This window comes from Poecilia reticulata, chromosome 3, assembly GCF_904066995.2.
Source record: "Poecilia reticulata chromosome 3, P_reticulata-male-v2, whole genome shotgun sequence".
NCBI classification, from domain to species: domain Eukaryota; kingdom Metazoa; phylum Chordata; class Actinopteri; order Cyprinodontiformes; family Poeciliidae; genus Poecilia; species Poecilia reticulata.
The window spans coordinates 16,415,967-16,430,395 of NC_088832.1; the positions used below are offsets into that span (position 1 = coordinate 16,415,967).

Here is a 14,429-nt window from a genome sequence, read left to right on the forward strand (position 1 = left end):
TATGCTACAGAAAAGAACAACACTGCAGATGAGTTCATCACAATCAGACGTCTAACAGCATCTGAAATGGAAATTGACTCCTGGGACTTGCATATGACACCTTCCTCTTAGATATAACTCAATATGTCTGACTGCTCCGGTGCTTAATAAAGCTTTATAGCACCAATTCCCCATTTCTTTAATGAGTTATGACCACAGTGATGAATGTGCTCGATCTTTCCTCCTTTCATAAGCATTTTTCACCCGAAGAAGTCTTTTGATTTGGTTATCAATGTTTTATAATCAATCAGGGGTATAAAATTAATGGATATGATTGTCATTATCCATTAGGGGCAGAGTGCTTCACACTGTATTTTATTCCTGCAGACACCAGGAGAGATCAAATATTCCACCCAGGTCACGAACTGCTAAACTACAGCCAGCCTGAAAACGCAGTGAATACTAAAACATCTGCCTTCTGGGGGAAAAAAAAGACATATGCTTTACAATTCCCTCTAATTGGAGACTGAACTGTCATGTTGTTGAACAAAAGCTACACATTAGAAGAAAATATTGCAAAGCAGTTTTCCATGAGTCTATCTAGAGAAGTAAAATATTATGACTGTCAGGCGTTAAAGTTCAATTTAGTATAATTTTTGTACACTAAAATGTTTATGGTAAATACATGGTTTTAGGTAGATGATATTTGCAGATAAGATTTCGTGACTATTTTTGATGAAAATCTAAGAAAATGACATTCAATATGGTCAAAATCAAACTTTTCACACTCTGACCAGCCTCGTCTTTTCCAACACTAACAATAGATGTTTATTTCCCACCATTATCAATTCTCTAAGATTCACCTTTGAAACGCACGCACGCACGCACGCACGCACGCACGCACGCACGCACGCACGCACACTTTATTCAACTTTTACTCTTCAATGCTGTTGTTTAGTAATTGTTGGCAAATACTGCTACATCTTTTTAAAAATATTGTTCATTACTATTCTAGATTTGATCGTTAATTAATAGCATGTTCTTAACATCAGTGTTTTCATAACATTTTATAACATTTCACCTTTTTTTCTCATAAAATATACATCTATCTCCAGGGTCTCTTTACTAATTAAATCTCGATGACTGTGTTTTCAGAGTTGCTCATTCTCTCTAACTGATTTATTTTTTTTCACTTCAAACTTCTAATTCCTCATTGCTTTATTAACAGTAATTGCTTGTTTTATCTCCACGTCCATCTCAGTCACTTTTTGTTTTGTCCGCTACCTCAGGACAGCTAAGACTACAATGTAGCTTACCAAATAAAGTGTGTGTGAATGGGTGAATGTAGTGTAAAGCAGTTTGGAGTCCTTGGATTTGATAAAAGTACTAAACAAGTACAGTTAATTTACCATTTTCCATTTATTTGATAACTTTGATAATTTTATTGGGCTAGCTCCTAGTGATTAAACTCATGTCTTTCAGATTTTGATTTCTATAAAGCACGTTGTTTTACACTGAATTAAAAGTGTTCTATAAATAAAGATTGACTGATTGATTGTTACTGTGACGAAAATGCAAGCGAGACTAAATGACTAAACAAATTAAATCCAATATCTTCTTGTAAGGCTGATATTTTCAGAGCTGGACATTATTTAAAACAATAATCCATGTCAGATAAAAACCTAAATGAAATACAATATATCCAGTATTATTTCAAAACGTAGAAGTGCTAGAGAAACACGGCCACCTTGAGGCGAAGGCGGATGGTGTTGCAGTCCCGCAGGGGGTTCAGTTTCAGCATCTCTGCCTGGTTGTTGCAGCCGGTGCTCTGCTTCTGTTGCTCGCAGCAGACACACACTCCATCGTTGTCAAACGGTACCTGGTGGGGAGGAGGGGAGACCACACATCCGCACTCAAACAGGCATGCCACAAAAACACAGAGGAACATGCGGGCGTGCACGACCAAACACACAAAGAGACACAGAGACACACGCACGGGCCAGACCTCAGCTTATTCTGTCGAGTAATTTATCCCCTCCCTCCATAAAAATACGCTGATGGTTTTTAAACAAATTAGACTTTTTTTTTATACAGTGAAGCCTTGTGCACGTGTAAAAACGACAAAGTGAGGATATGATGAGCTACTCCGGGATGGACTGAGGTACCTCTGCTATGTGTCCCAGATTGAGTAAAAAGCAGGACATGAACTCAACAAGTATGGGTTAATTACATTGGGGAGAGGAGATGAAGAACATTAATATTTCAGTCACGTGTGGGTGAGGGTCCCTGGAGAGTCACATAAAGTACCAAAGTTAGTGTGCATGCGCGATCCGACTTGCAGGAGAAAAGCTGCTTATACTGTGGAAGTAGTTGGGTTAGTGGGCTGGGTGTCTTAGAAACCACAAGGGGCTTCTACAGTTATGAAATAGATACAAACCCCAGGCACTATAAATTCACTTTAAAAACATCGGGTAGGCATCTGGTTAAGAAAAGTTTGGTCTCTAAAGGCTATTATTTGTATTGTTTTTTTAAAAGAAAAGAGAGCGTACAGTTTTGCAGCTACATAACAGTACCTCAAACAAAAACACAGTTCATATTCAGTTCACAATATCGCTTTCATACAAAACATAGATTTACAGCTAATGAGAATAATAAATGGGGATTTTGTGGGTAGTTAATATTTTAAGCTGCATGGATGCAAAGGGTGAAGAACTAAAAAAAACATACATTCTTTTAAGTTTCCAGTTTTATCCACACCTGACACCTTACACCAGTCAAATATTTGCAAAACTATTTTATTATGTACCTTTATGACAGCAAATGTTGATATTTTTATGTACAGTATGATAGACTAACACAAAAAAAGGGACATAAGCGTGAGTTGGAAGGCAAAGGATAGAGGCTTTATATGTTTTGTCGCACATAAAAATTGTGGAGAGAAATTGTATTCAGTGTCCCTGAGTCTGTACATCATAGAACTGAGTTTTGCTGGAGCGGATGTGATAATCGTGAGTCAGTGGTGGTGACAAACAAATGGTTTTGTTGTTTTCATGAATGACTCAGCTCAGCAGTCTGTTTAGAACAGAAGTTGTGTAAAGGTGGACAACAAAAACCCATGACCATTTGTCTGGTATGAAAGTTGTTTATAACATAGAATTCATCACAATATTGCTCTGTTTAGTGACTTGGTAAATTCTCCCTTTATGCAGGATTTCTTATCATGGGGACAATTAATTGATTCAATACTTGTGATGTACCCCTGTTACCCCTGAATAAAATCCCATCCAGTAGGATGGCTACTTTATAAAACCTTATCCTGAACTTGGAACATTTCACAGTGCACTGCTCAGTCCATCCTGTTATTCCTCATAGAAAATGCATGAAGTGCAAACTTACCAACGCAAGGTTAGCCAATCAAACTGACAGACCAGTGCACAAATTATAGATGCAACTAAGAGGTTTATAGTAACTCAAGAGGAACTGCAGAGATTCACAGCTCAGGTGGGGAAAAAATTGACAAGTGGACAACTATTTGCTCATCTGACCTTCATGGAAAATTAGCAAGAAAATTATAGTTGAAAAAAAGCTACAAGGCATCCCATATTTGCAGCTTGCCAAAAAACATGTAGGGTCCAAAAATAAGATGTCAGATTAAGATGCGAGACTAAAATTTTACTTTTATCATTGCCTATAGCTTGTTATCTTATATGGACAGGTCACCAGTCCATCACCGGAGCAACAAAAAAAACACACAGGACAAAAAAACATGCATTGTTGGCCTACATTCAAAAGCATATCAGAAAACTAACCCTGCTCATCACCCACCACAGACCACCCCTCTGAGTGCTGGACAAAAGCACCACAGCAACCCACCCAAACACTGCATAGAAATAATTTATGTAGACATTGGACTGACAGTCAAATAACTAAGATTGCGATGGGTCAATGTCTAGTTGGTCTCACCAGCTTACACTCCTCCAGCGAGTTAACAAGCTGAGCGTTTTGGCAGGAGAGAATGGAGCCCGCCAGGTTGAGCATCACACACACTGCAGACAGCAGCATGAAGAATGTGATCTGCGACAGAGAAACAAGAGGGAGGGAACAGAGACAAATTAGAAACAGATAGCACAATGTCAAACTGCTGCTGCCTGCATTGATTAAGCGCTTACGTCCTTCTGACACCGTTTGAAAGTAGCTGCAGCGACAAAGACACTTTGTGCTTTTGCTAATCAATCCTGGTTGCCACAGAGGAAAAAAGAGGGACCGACGACTTCTTCTACCTCACACCTGCAGGTACTGATGTTGAAAAAAATAAAATAAAATTTTCAGAGACATATAAAACGAGAAGATCATGACTTTGTTCTGTAGACTTTAAGCACACCTTTGCACTGTGCAGGAAAAAGTAACTAAGCAACTAAGATCTGTCAGGCTGTCTAAAATAGCAGTGAAAAAGACAACAGATCCTTCCTTTCATTTGTTACTTGTGAGCTCTGTGGAGATTACTCCTGCTCCTTAACAGGAAATATATCTTCTGGACCTAAAATAGCTCCGTAGTTTGAAGCAAAGAATTTCAAAAAACTCACAATCGGTTCATTAGAAAAGCTCATCAGTGACCTGATTTTCAAAAAGTGTTTGAACTATGGGATAGTAGCGGTGAAGGACAGATACCAAACAGAAAGGTGATCATCAACAAGCATAAACAGATGGAGAGGAGGAGAACCCAGAGTGGAAGGCAGAAGGAAAGGGAAGGAGAGATGGCATGTAGATAGAGCGATAAATTTAAGTGCTTCTTGCCACGGCAGAAAATTGAAAGATTGGGAGATTGATGAGCAAGCTTCAGGGGAAACTCTTGGATGTGAAAAACAAATACTGAAATGAAAAAAGGAAATGCAGACAGGAAAAAAAAAAAGTACGGACACAAATGGAGCAGTATGGGAGGACAAACCCTTTTATCTAATGGTAATGAAGTGCAGATCTTACAAATCAACTGTTTAATCCTAAAAAGTAGTACGCTTTGAAAGCTGCACTATTACATGAAAGAGTATCATTTCAATATAAAACACTGTCTGTAATGTAATTGATCAATTTTCTAGGCAATAGTATTAATAAAATTAAGAAATATTTGTTGCATAAATGCTCAGTAACCAAGTTAATGGGGAGAAGAAACGCAGATAAACATGCAGGTAAAGGAGAGACGAGTTCCCTTAAACTCATACAATTGCATGCAATCGCATGCAAACTTCTTATTGTGTATCATGTGGAGCACCTTCAAAAATGGTGCAGCATAGGATGTTTGGCACTCCTCATTCTGAAGAGCTTTTCTTTTTTTAATAGCTTTTTTGGCTTTAGTTGCATTTATTTGACAGTGGTCGAACAGGAAAGTGAGTGATGAGAGAGAGATAGAAGACAAGTAGACAAATGAGAAGTAAACCACTGAAATTTTGTTCTATTGAAGAAGAAATGTCTTTTCATTTAGAACAGTGTTTCTCAACCATTTTAGGGCCATTTTCTAGTTGTTAAATATTCCACAAAATGACCAGATAAAAGATGTTCAACATGCCAGTTTAAACTTTGAACTATTTGCAAAACGACTGAGCTCTGCAACATTAAAACATGGATAGAACTGTAACTACATTAATCATAACTCTTCTTCTCTTCAGTGTTTGTCAGTTTCTGGTGGTGCAGCTCTGTGCTGCCTTCAGGAGAATGGGACATCAGAGTATCATCCATAAAACTTCACCCACATGACATTTATTGTACAAACCAGAGCTTTCAGTGGAAAAACAAAAGTTCCAGGTCCTTTTAATGCCATACAAATATGAGACAGAAACATGGATTATATCTTTATATAGACATGTCTATTGATTTATAGATTAATAGTTTTACTGGACAGAAATTACAAAAACAAATCTGGTTCTTAATCAAATCCTAATGAGTCAAATTGAAAGTGTCATGGAGTCATCAGCCTCATGACATTAACACTGACATGAAAAATATTGAAGAAATAAATATATCAAATCTAAGCTGTATTAATTATTGCTTGAAAGGTCTTGCCATACCAGTTTATTCCTTTGTATTTACTTTAGTTTCTTAGTTTGTTCTTGCATTTAGTTCTTCATTCATTTCCATTTAGTTTCTTTTGAATAGTATTATCCTCTACTGGTTTATTGCTATGTCCACTTTAGTTTCTTTCCTGTTGCTAGATTTATTTCATCATTTATTGACGCTCACCATCAGTAATTTTCACTCATCATCACATAATCGTCATGATGTGTTTCACATCATGTGTTGATTTTTTCCACTGTTCAGCATCGGATTCTCTGTTTTTATGCCATAATTCACATCTAGTCCATCGCTCCGTTTTATGTCCCGCTTCTCCTGTTTCAGAGTTTTGCACAATGTGCCCTCTTTTTTTTTTACCCCCTAAGGTGCAGGGCGGTCGGGAAGCGTATCGATGGGGAAAAGGCAGACTGACATAAACCTTTTAAAACAACGGAAACAATTTCTGCATTCTGATTATTGAAATTTAAAAGTTCTGTACCGTTGTTCTATCACCCCGTTTCATACCGGACATACAGAACCGGTGTTAACGCTATAAAATGAACTCTCTCTATTGTGGTATCACCCATGGAGGGATTTCTTTATTTAAACGGGTTCATTTTTCAGAGGGATACACAGTGAGGGTCAGGAGAACGCAGCTCACAGGAGAACGGAGCTGCGCCAAGAAGCTAACAGAAGCTAACAAACACTGAATAGAAGAAGAGCTGCAATCGATACAGTTGCAGCCAAGAATGGTTTAATGTTACACAATACAGTTTTACCAAGTTGCTCAAAGTCTAAACAGGCATTGTTGTGCATTTTAGGTGTAAAGTTTACCTTGGATCAAACGCCCCCCAAAGGCATCCCAGCGCCCCCCTTTTGTGAAAATGTCCGCCAGCGCCCCCTGACGTCCTGTGAGCGCCCCCTGGGGAGCGGTACCGCCCACGTTGAGAACCGCTAATTTAGAACAAAATAAGATGTCACATTTTAGAAATACCACCTGGCAACCTTTTATTTTATTTTTTTATAAAAATGAAATCAATAAATAAAATAATAATTCAAGCTTTAAACAAACATTTGTAACATGCTACAGGAGTTACCATATATTATCTTTTGGTGAAATAATCATTGGTGTGTCTCATCACGAACCACAGAATCCGCCTTATTAACAAGCAACAATAATTTAACAGGCTGCCAATGTTAATTGACTATTAACCCCAATGTGAAAAATAAATATCTCTGCAATTAGTACTTTTACCTAATTACTATAATTAAATTTGGTGTGGGTCTGTGTGTAGAAATAGATTTACAATCATTTTTGTTGTCTCTCCCTCTCTTTATATTTTCTTTTCTAATTACATTAAAATCGTAATTAGAGAATGAGTATTTTATCAATTAGCTTTAGCTACAGTAGCAAAATAAAGAAGTTTGTTTCTAAAAATTGTTAGATAAAAAAACCCAGAAAAAAACAAAATTGGGACAACTTTAAAAATAAGATACAACTGTTTCCAGTACTACCTTTTTATGTGCTCCTCTTTTCAGTTCAAGGTTAAATTGGAGGATAAATCTGCTTAGTTATAATTAGAAATGTATCAGACTGAAACTGGCTGATTCTTATTTCTGATTCTCTCAGAGGTCTTACCTGCAGATTTAGAGTTTTGCTGTTTTTGTGATTCTCTCTACAGGCTATGATACAAACTCTTTTTGTCCAAACACAGATTCTAAAATGGACTTAAGTCTGAACTTTGACTGAACCATAAACTGTTCTATAAGAGCTTCGGATGCATATTTATGGTCAGATTGCTGCTGAAAGGTGAAACTCTCTTTCAGTCCCACCTCTAGTGCAGCGTCTGAATGTTCATCTTTAATTATTGACATGTAATTACTTCAACTTTGACCAGTTTCATTTTTCTCACTGGTCTAACTGGTCAATAAAATAATCCCCATAGCATGATGCCACCGCTACTATGTTTCATCGTGGAGATAATGGTGTGCTGTTAGTCTATCACAGCATAAAAGTGTCATTTTGCATGTATAAGATGGTTCACAGATAGGTCTGTCTTCCATCTTCAGATTATATGTTTAACAGTGCTTTGTGAGAGATTTATGGCTCAGATTTTTTTAAACTAAACCCTCTATAAACACCACTATCCACTTTTTCTATGGTGGTGACCTATTACAAAAGACTCCCAAAATAAATTGTCATTTGAGGTTGTTAAGAGGTAAAATGTGAAAAAACTCCACACTACCAGGCACTAGGTGTCCATATGTTTAATCTAAATGTTACTGAAAGCAAAACAAAAGTGTTTTATCCAACATGCTGTTTGATAAAACTATAAAAGTGCATTTTAAACGTCTACGTATTTCATTAGACTCCATTACTGAGAGTATGTTCAGTGTATCTCTAGTTAGAATAAAAGAACAGTTCTGTTCTGGAATGAACAGAATAGAATTAGAATAGAATTCAACTTTATTGTCGTTGCACACGTCACAAGTAAAAAGCAACAAAATGTAGTTTGCATCCAGAAACCAAATTGGCTTAAACCTATGTCCCTATGACCGTCTCCTTGACAAAAAAACAATAACTAATACTAACTAAGAGCTTCTGTAAAGGTCAAGTAATTAATCTCACATTGTTGAGAAATCTGAAAGCAGAGAGTTCGCAAAAATGTGTTGCTTGCTGCAATAGAAATATTCTATAGCAGCAAGCAAAAGACACAAACCCATGTCAGATCATTCAGAGTGAATTATAAGTTATTAGTAGCTTTAACAGAAAAAGCAGAGTTGTTACATGAATGTGAACAGTGAGCGGAAAGCAAGTTTATTGTTCCTTTTGCATTAACTTCAACGATGTGATGACAATAACTATCACAACAACACACAAAGCATACATATTACAATGTTGCAAGGGCAATGACAGTAAAAGCTCCCTGATGTTCAGGTCAGAAGCTGAACGTTAATAAAATATCTTCTGGTTTACTGTGTGTTCAGCTGAGCAGACACAGTGCTGAGCCACACACATTAAATAGACACAGTTCTAACAGAATAAAAAGCTTTTCATCAAGGCTGCATTGACTCCTGGAAGGTTACAAAATATTGTTGCTTTAAAAGCATTTTTAGTTTCTACCTATCTTCGGTGTGTCTCCCTCTTTAATTTAGCCAGAGTTTACAGTTATTCTTTTCCCTTTGGTGGATTAAATTTGCAAAAATTCAGAATGTAGATTTATATTCATAACTTTGTAAATGAAAAACTACCCTGCCAGAAATAAGAAATAAAATATCAAGGTTATTTTTGTTCAGTTATGGGTAGCATAAACCTTTGTTTCCATTTTCATTAGAACGTAAATAAATTATTTTCTTTCCATTTTAATTTTTAAATTCGGGAACACAGCAGATGTGTTCTGTTCTCCGTAAAAACAGAGAACAGAAACACACATGGAAAGATAAACACGGACTTAGGAAAATACATTTGTGAAGTAAATGCAAATGAGAATTTTAGAGAATAAAACACATCTATAATGAAAAATCCATATCACAGTCCATTGAGTTTTCCATGATTCTGCAATTATGGAAATTTATGCAAAATCAACAGATTCCCTCATTGCTTAGCTCATACGCATAATTGTGAGTTTATTGCAAATTTTCCACAATAATGATCAAAAGCTTTGGGTTGAAGTACCTGCTGCCTCCCACCTGCAGGTTGCAGTATTTCTTATTTCTACCAAACTGCTGCCTCAGCTGTACTTGATGTCAAGTTATAGTAAACATGATCAATATGAAAATTGACAAAAATCAAGCTGTTTAAGTTTTTTAAAGAATACAAATATTCAAGTAGCTAATATGTATGCTTTTCTTGTTTATGTAGATTTTTAAATATGTTTTAGGGGGAAAAGTATTGCAAAGTTCTTTGCAAATATTCCCAAAGCAACAGCACATTAAAAACATCAGGAAATCCTGGAGGGACTAATACAAAATATATTTCAGAACAAATTAAACATGGATATTGACACATAAGTTAATTATTCCTTTAATCTTACTCTTTGCAGTCATCATCATCCATAATATCATGCTGGTATAAATAATATACATATTCTTTGCCCTATATTCTACTTTTTATCAAAGCTTTCAACTGGCTTCAACTTCGATGTACATCTGGAATAAAAAAAATCCACATAATCATCAGAGAGATCAAAAATAGAACAACTTATTGTTTGAAACAGATCAAATAAATATCTTTTTAAATTACATGAGTCCCATAAATATTCACACTGGGGCTCTTTAGGCCTGATTAATCAAGCTGCCACCAGTGCACCCCAATGTTTTCTCACCACTAAGATAATTGTCAAGCTCAGCCCGACACAAATGCCTTCTCGTTACCGTGTGAGATCACAGAGCACCATTTAGCAGCTAGTCATTAATTACTGTGACGCTGCCCTCTGCATGCCAAAAAGAAAAAAAAAAAACACACACGCACGCACATACACGCTCATTCCCATAAAAGACGCGAATGCTGCTCTTTGCTTTAACAGCCAAAACAGATTTACGCTGCATGTCATCATCACATCGTTTAGGACTCACTGCAGAGGACAATACGGCATAATGTAATCACCATCCATCTGCATGACATGCATAGATTACAGAACTCCCGAGGTTCTGTAATTTCCAATAACTGTCACTGAGGTTAAAGCAGACATGCCTCTTCATCTCCAGCCCATCCTTTAAACTGCAAACATTAGTGATAGGGTTTTGGATGTTCACATGGAGGAACAGGCCAATAATATCAGGCTGCATCAAAGATGGCTCCTTGTGCGTGTTAGTTCCCGAAAGGCTTTATGGTGAGAGATTGTGTTATTTTAATTTTGTGAAACTTTTGCTTGATACGCTGAGCATTAAAAACATGTTTTCCATAAAGTTTTTGCATGTTTTGAGTTTATTCACACAAGAAGATACATGCAATACATTTGCTTTCCTTAATGGGGATTTTTAAGTTTTTTTTTTTTTTTCACTCCTCATAAAAAGTCAATTTAGATTAAGCTTATTTAAGAGACACTAAAAACAATTAACAAAAAATCAAGTGCTTAACAATTAAGTCAAGTTATGTCATTCTGAGCCAGATTTTGAAGTTTAGTGTAAGTATCACCATTAAATGCAAGGTAGAGGAGATGTATAGTAAAGGGAAATCTCTATAATTTATAATAAATTTATATATTGCACATATTCTTCACACATAGAGAAGAATTTCAAGAGTTTGATCTTGTTAAGCTTGATGATTATGGCTTATAACTAATGAAAACTCAGCACTTAAGTCTCTTGAAAAATTTACATCTCACAAAAAAGCTAATGTAGGAAGGGTTTTCTTACATTTATGAGATGGACTTTAAGAACTCTGGGGGAAGCATATCCAGGATTTTGGCTACAACTGCAACATTCTTTGTGCTAAATCTCTCCTGAACTATAGAAAACGTCAAAAGTGTCTTACTTTGGCTAAAGAGAAAAGAGACTGAGCTGAATAGTTACCCGAGGAACTGCTTTTGCAAAGAAGTTAAGCTGATAGTCTGCTTACACAAATTGGTTTTTACCCTTAAAATCAAATTAAAGTTTGAAAAATGTCTGTAAAACTGTTAAATTGCCAATTTAAAGACCTTTTATCATGCTGAACATCTCTCAAGGTCTGGAAGAATAGGAGCTTACATGCCTGCCCTTCAGCTTTATATTTCAGATTTCTTCACTTCTTTAAGTGTTGCCTCCAACATCAACAAAAAAAAGTCAGACTCATTCATCACCTCTGTTTATCTGAAGCAGCTCAGGTCAAAGATAAACATCTCAGCTGGGAAACTGGATGATAAAGCAACAAATTGCTATTCTCCAGACATTCGCAGTTTTGCAATGAGCAAAGTCATAAAAACACACTGAGGTACCTCAAAGGAAAAAGGGGAAATTGAGGGATCGTATCTCGTTAAATGACAATTTTGGTATTATTGTAAGCAGAAGTTAATATTTATTGTTAAAAAATTAATAACATAAAAAATATAAAACAATGTTGTTTTCGAATGCTGGGACAAACTATTTTATTATCAATTAACTAAATAGTTTAAGATTATGAACATAGTTAATCCCATCATGACTTAGCTTTTGACTTATTTTTCTCAAGCTTTAAATAATAAAATATAAGCGGTTCATTATGGAAATTTTTCTCAGTTTTTCTACTTTGTGTCTTTTATGCATGCTGGTTATGGGCCAGAAATTCCATTTTATTGTCATTGTTCTGAAGCATTCTGTGCAAAACACCCTCTGGTTGTCCAGATGTTGCTTTGCATTAACCATGTTATTTTGCGACATGGTTTATGCATCATCATCAGTGCACAATAAATTATGCTTTCCTGAGGGGGATTAGTATGTGATTAGTTTATCACTTTCTCCACACCATCTTTTAATATGGATGTTTCTTGTTCTTTCATTTATCACTATTACACTAACAATTCATTTCTTATGTCTTTTTTTAAAAAATAACGTCAAAGTTTGTGATTTGAAAGATGAAAATGTTTTGATAACTTTTATGGATGACTGAGGTTTTTGTTTTTTTTCTGAAAGATGTAGAACGTGAGTCTGGGCAGGCATGCATGTCTCTGCCTCCCTGCAGCGCCGGTGTCCCTCAAGGCTCTATGCTTCCCCCTTTCTTTTCCATTCACAGCTGTACATCTCCTCACAAGTCTGTCAAACTCCAAGCAAATGACACAACCATCACTGAGCTCATCTCACGGGAACGTGGATGACAAAACATAAACAACCTGGAATTTAAAGGAGATGATTGTGGACTTCCACAGAGATTCTACCCAACTGGCCGGCCTCCATCATCCTGGGTATTTGCTCAATGAAGAATGTGACATCTTTCTGCTTTCTGGCAGCCATCATTTACTATGACCCAAAATGGGTTAGGGCAGCTGAGGAAGAACCTGCCAAAGTGATCCATCCCTGTCAGGTCCACTGTTGTATGGCATGTTGCTGCCAGAGAAAAAGACACAGTGAGACAGTGGCATGCCATCTATCAAACCGAGAAGGTCACTGGAAATCTGCCCTTGATTCAAAATCTAAACACCTTCAGGACCTGTCCAGAGACTCAGAGTCAGAGTATCATTTGTTCACCGTTTCTTCTCACTTCACAACCCGTTACAACGTGCATATGTTAAACCGTTCTGTCCGTAATTCAGTTTACAAATTTTGTTGCACACAGGTCAAACAACCAGCTACTCTGAGATTTCCTGAGGTCCAAACAGAAAAGCAGAACTAGTCAAGCATTTGTTGTTGTTGTTGCCTCACAATTGTGAATAAATTCACCGATCCATGAAAGAGTCTGCCCATACTTGACACACTTTTACACTTTTGCTGTAGAATTACTTAGAGCTTAACATCTTTGTGTTTATTAATCCAATGTTTTACTATTTGTAATTTTAAAAGGTTTAAATATAAACAGACATGGCTATTCAGACGAATATATTGTACTTGGAAGCATTTTATGAAGAGCATTTTTATAACACTGTTTCTTGTATTGTATGAATGTATTAAACAGGGAGAAACAACAGAGTACATAAAATAATCTTGTCCAAAACAACTTTCAAAGATCTTTCAGCTTCACATATTACCTACCTCATTTGCTTCACTGAGCAAAGCAAACGATGAAATCCCAACGCCAATCAGCTCATGAAAGCTGCATCAAAAAAACACAAACCACAATGTGCAATTTACTGTAGACATGCTAAAGGTGTATTTTTGGCAGCAATGGCATCTAGAGACTTACACTGTCAATATATGGACTGATCTCACCAACCCACAATTCAAATATATCGCTGTTTGAAAAGGTCCATTCATTACACGTATGGATCAGTTTACTCCATTTACTTCCACATGGTGTATAAACAAGGGTAAATGCAAATATTTGTCTATTAAAAACTCACTCCAAAGGAACAGTAACAAATTCAGCATATCAGTTCATAACTAAATGATGACCCACATAATGGGATGTAACAAAAATCTAAATAGGGCTTTTAAAAAAAGGAGATTATACCCTCGATCTGTGCTTTTAACCTCTGGAGAAAAGAGCAGCTCAATAACAGATAGTTTGATCAGCAGGGAATTGGCAAAATGAGTATCTGAAGCACCGTTTGCATCCTCCAACTGCAGCACAAATTAGTATTTAGTCTGCAGCAGCACTGCGACACAACACAATTTATTTTCAATTATCCCTGAGCCACAAGAGATGGAAGCAATGTTGTTTTGTTTTTGCTGCTACTCAGCAGATCACACGCCCTCTGATACATTTTCCCTCTGACACCGAGTATCAATCCTCAGGCCCCTGCAGGGATCAGGCACATCTGTGCACTAAAAACACTTAAAGGACAACAAGAGAACCAGCT

General features: G+C 36.6%; 1 protein-coding gene across 3 annotated transcripts in view; it reads right to left on the reverse strand.

The window, feature by feature from the left end:
- The window catches only part of fam189a1 (family with sequence similarity 189 member A1), a 97,878-nt gene that overhangs the window by 14,618 nt on the left and 68,831 nt on the right, over positions 1-14,429 (reverse strand). Inside the window, exons 1-3 of one of the 3 annotated variants that reach the window (XM_081605152.1) lie at positions 13,663-13,680; positions 3,943-4,053; positions 1,727-1,891 (exon numbers count right to left, since the gene is read on the reverse strand). In XM_081605152.1, coding sequence (XP_081461278.1) covers positions 1,727-1,891; positions 3,943-4,041 — 264 coding nt within the window. In that variant the 5' untranslated portion in view covers positions 4,042-4,053; positions 13,663-13,680. Of the gene's footprint in view, positions 1-1,726; positions 1,892-3,942; positions 4,054-13,662; positions 13,681-14,429 lie in introns of those variants that run through there. The other 2 variants (XM_008405188.3, XM_008405192.3) reach the window with 2 other exon arrangements.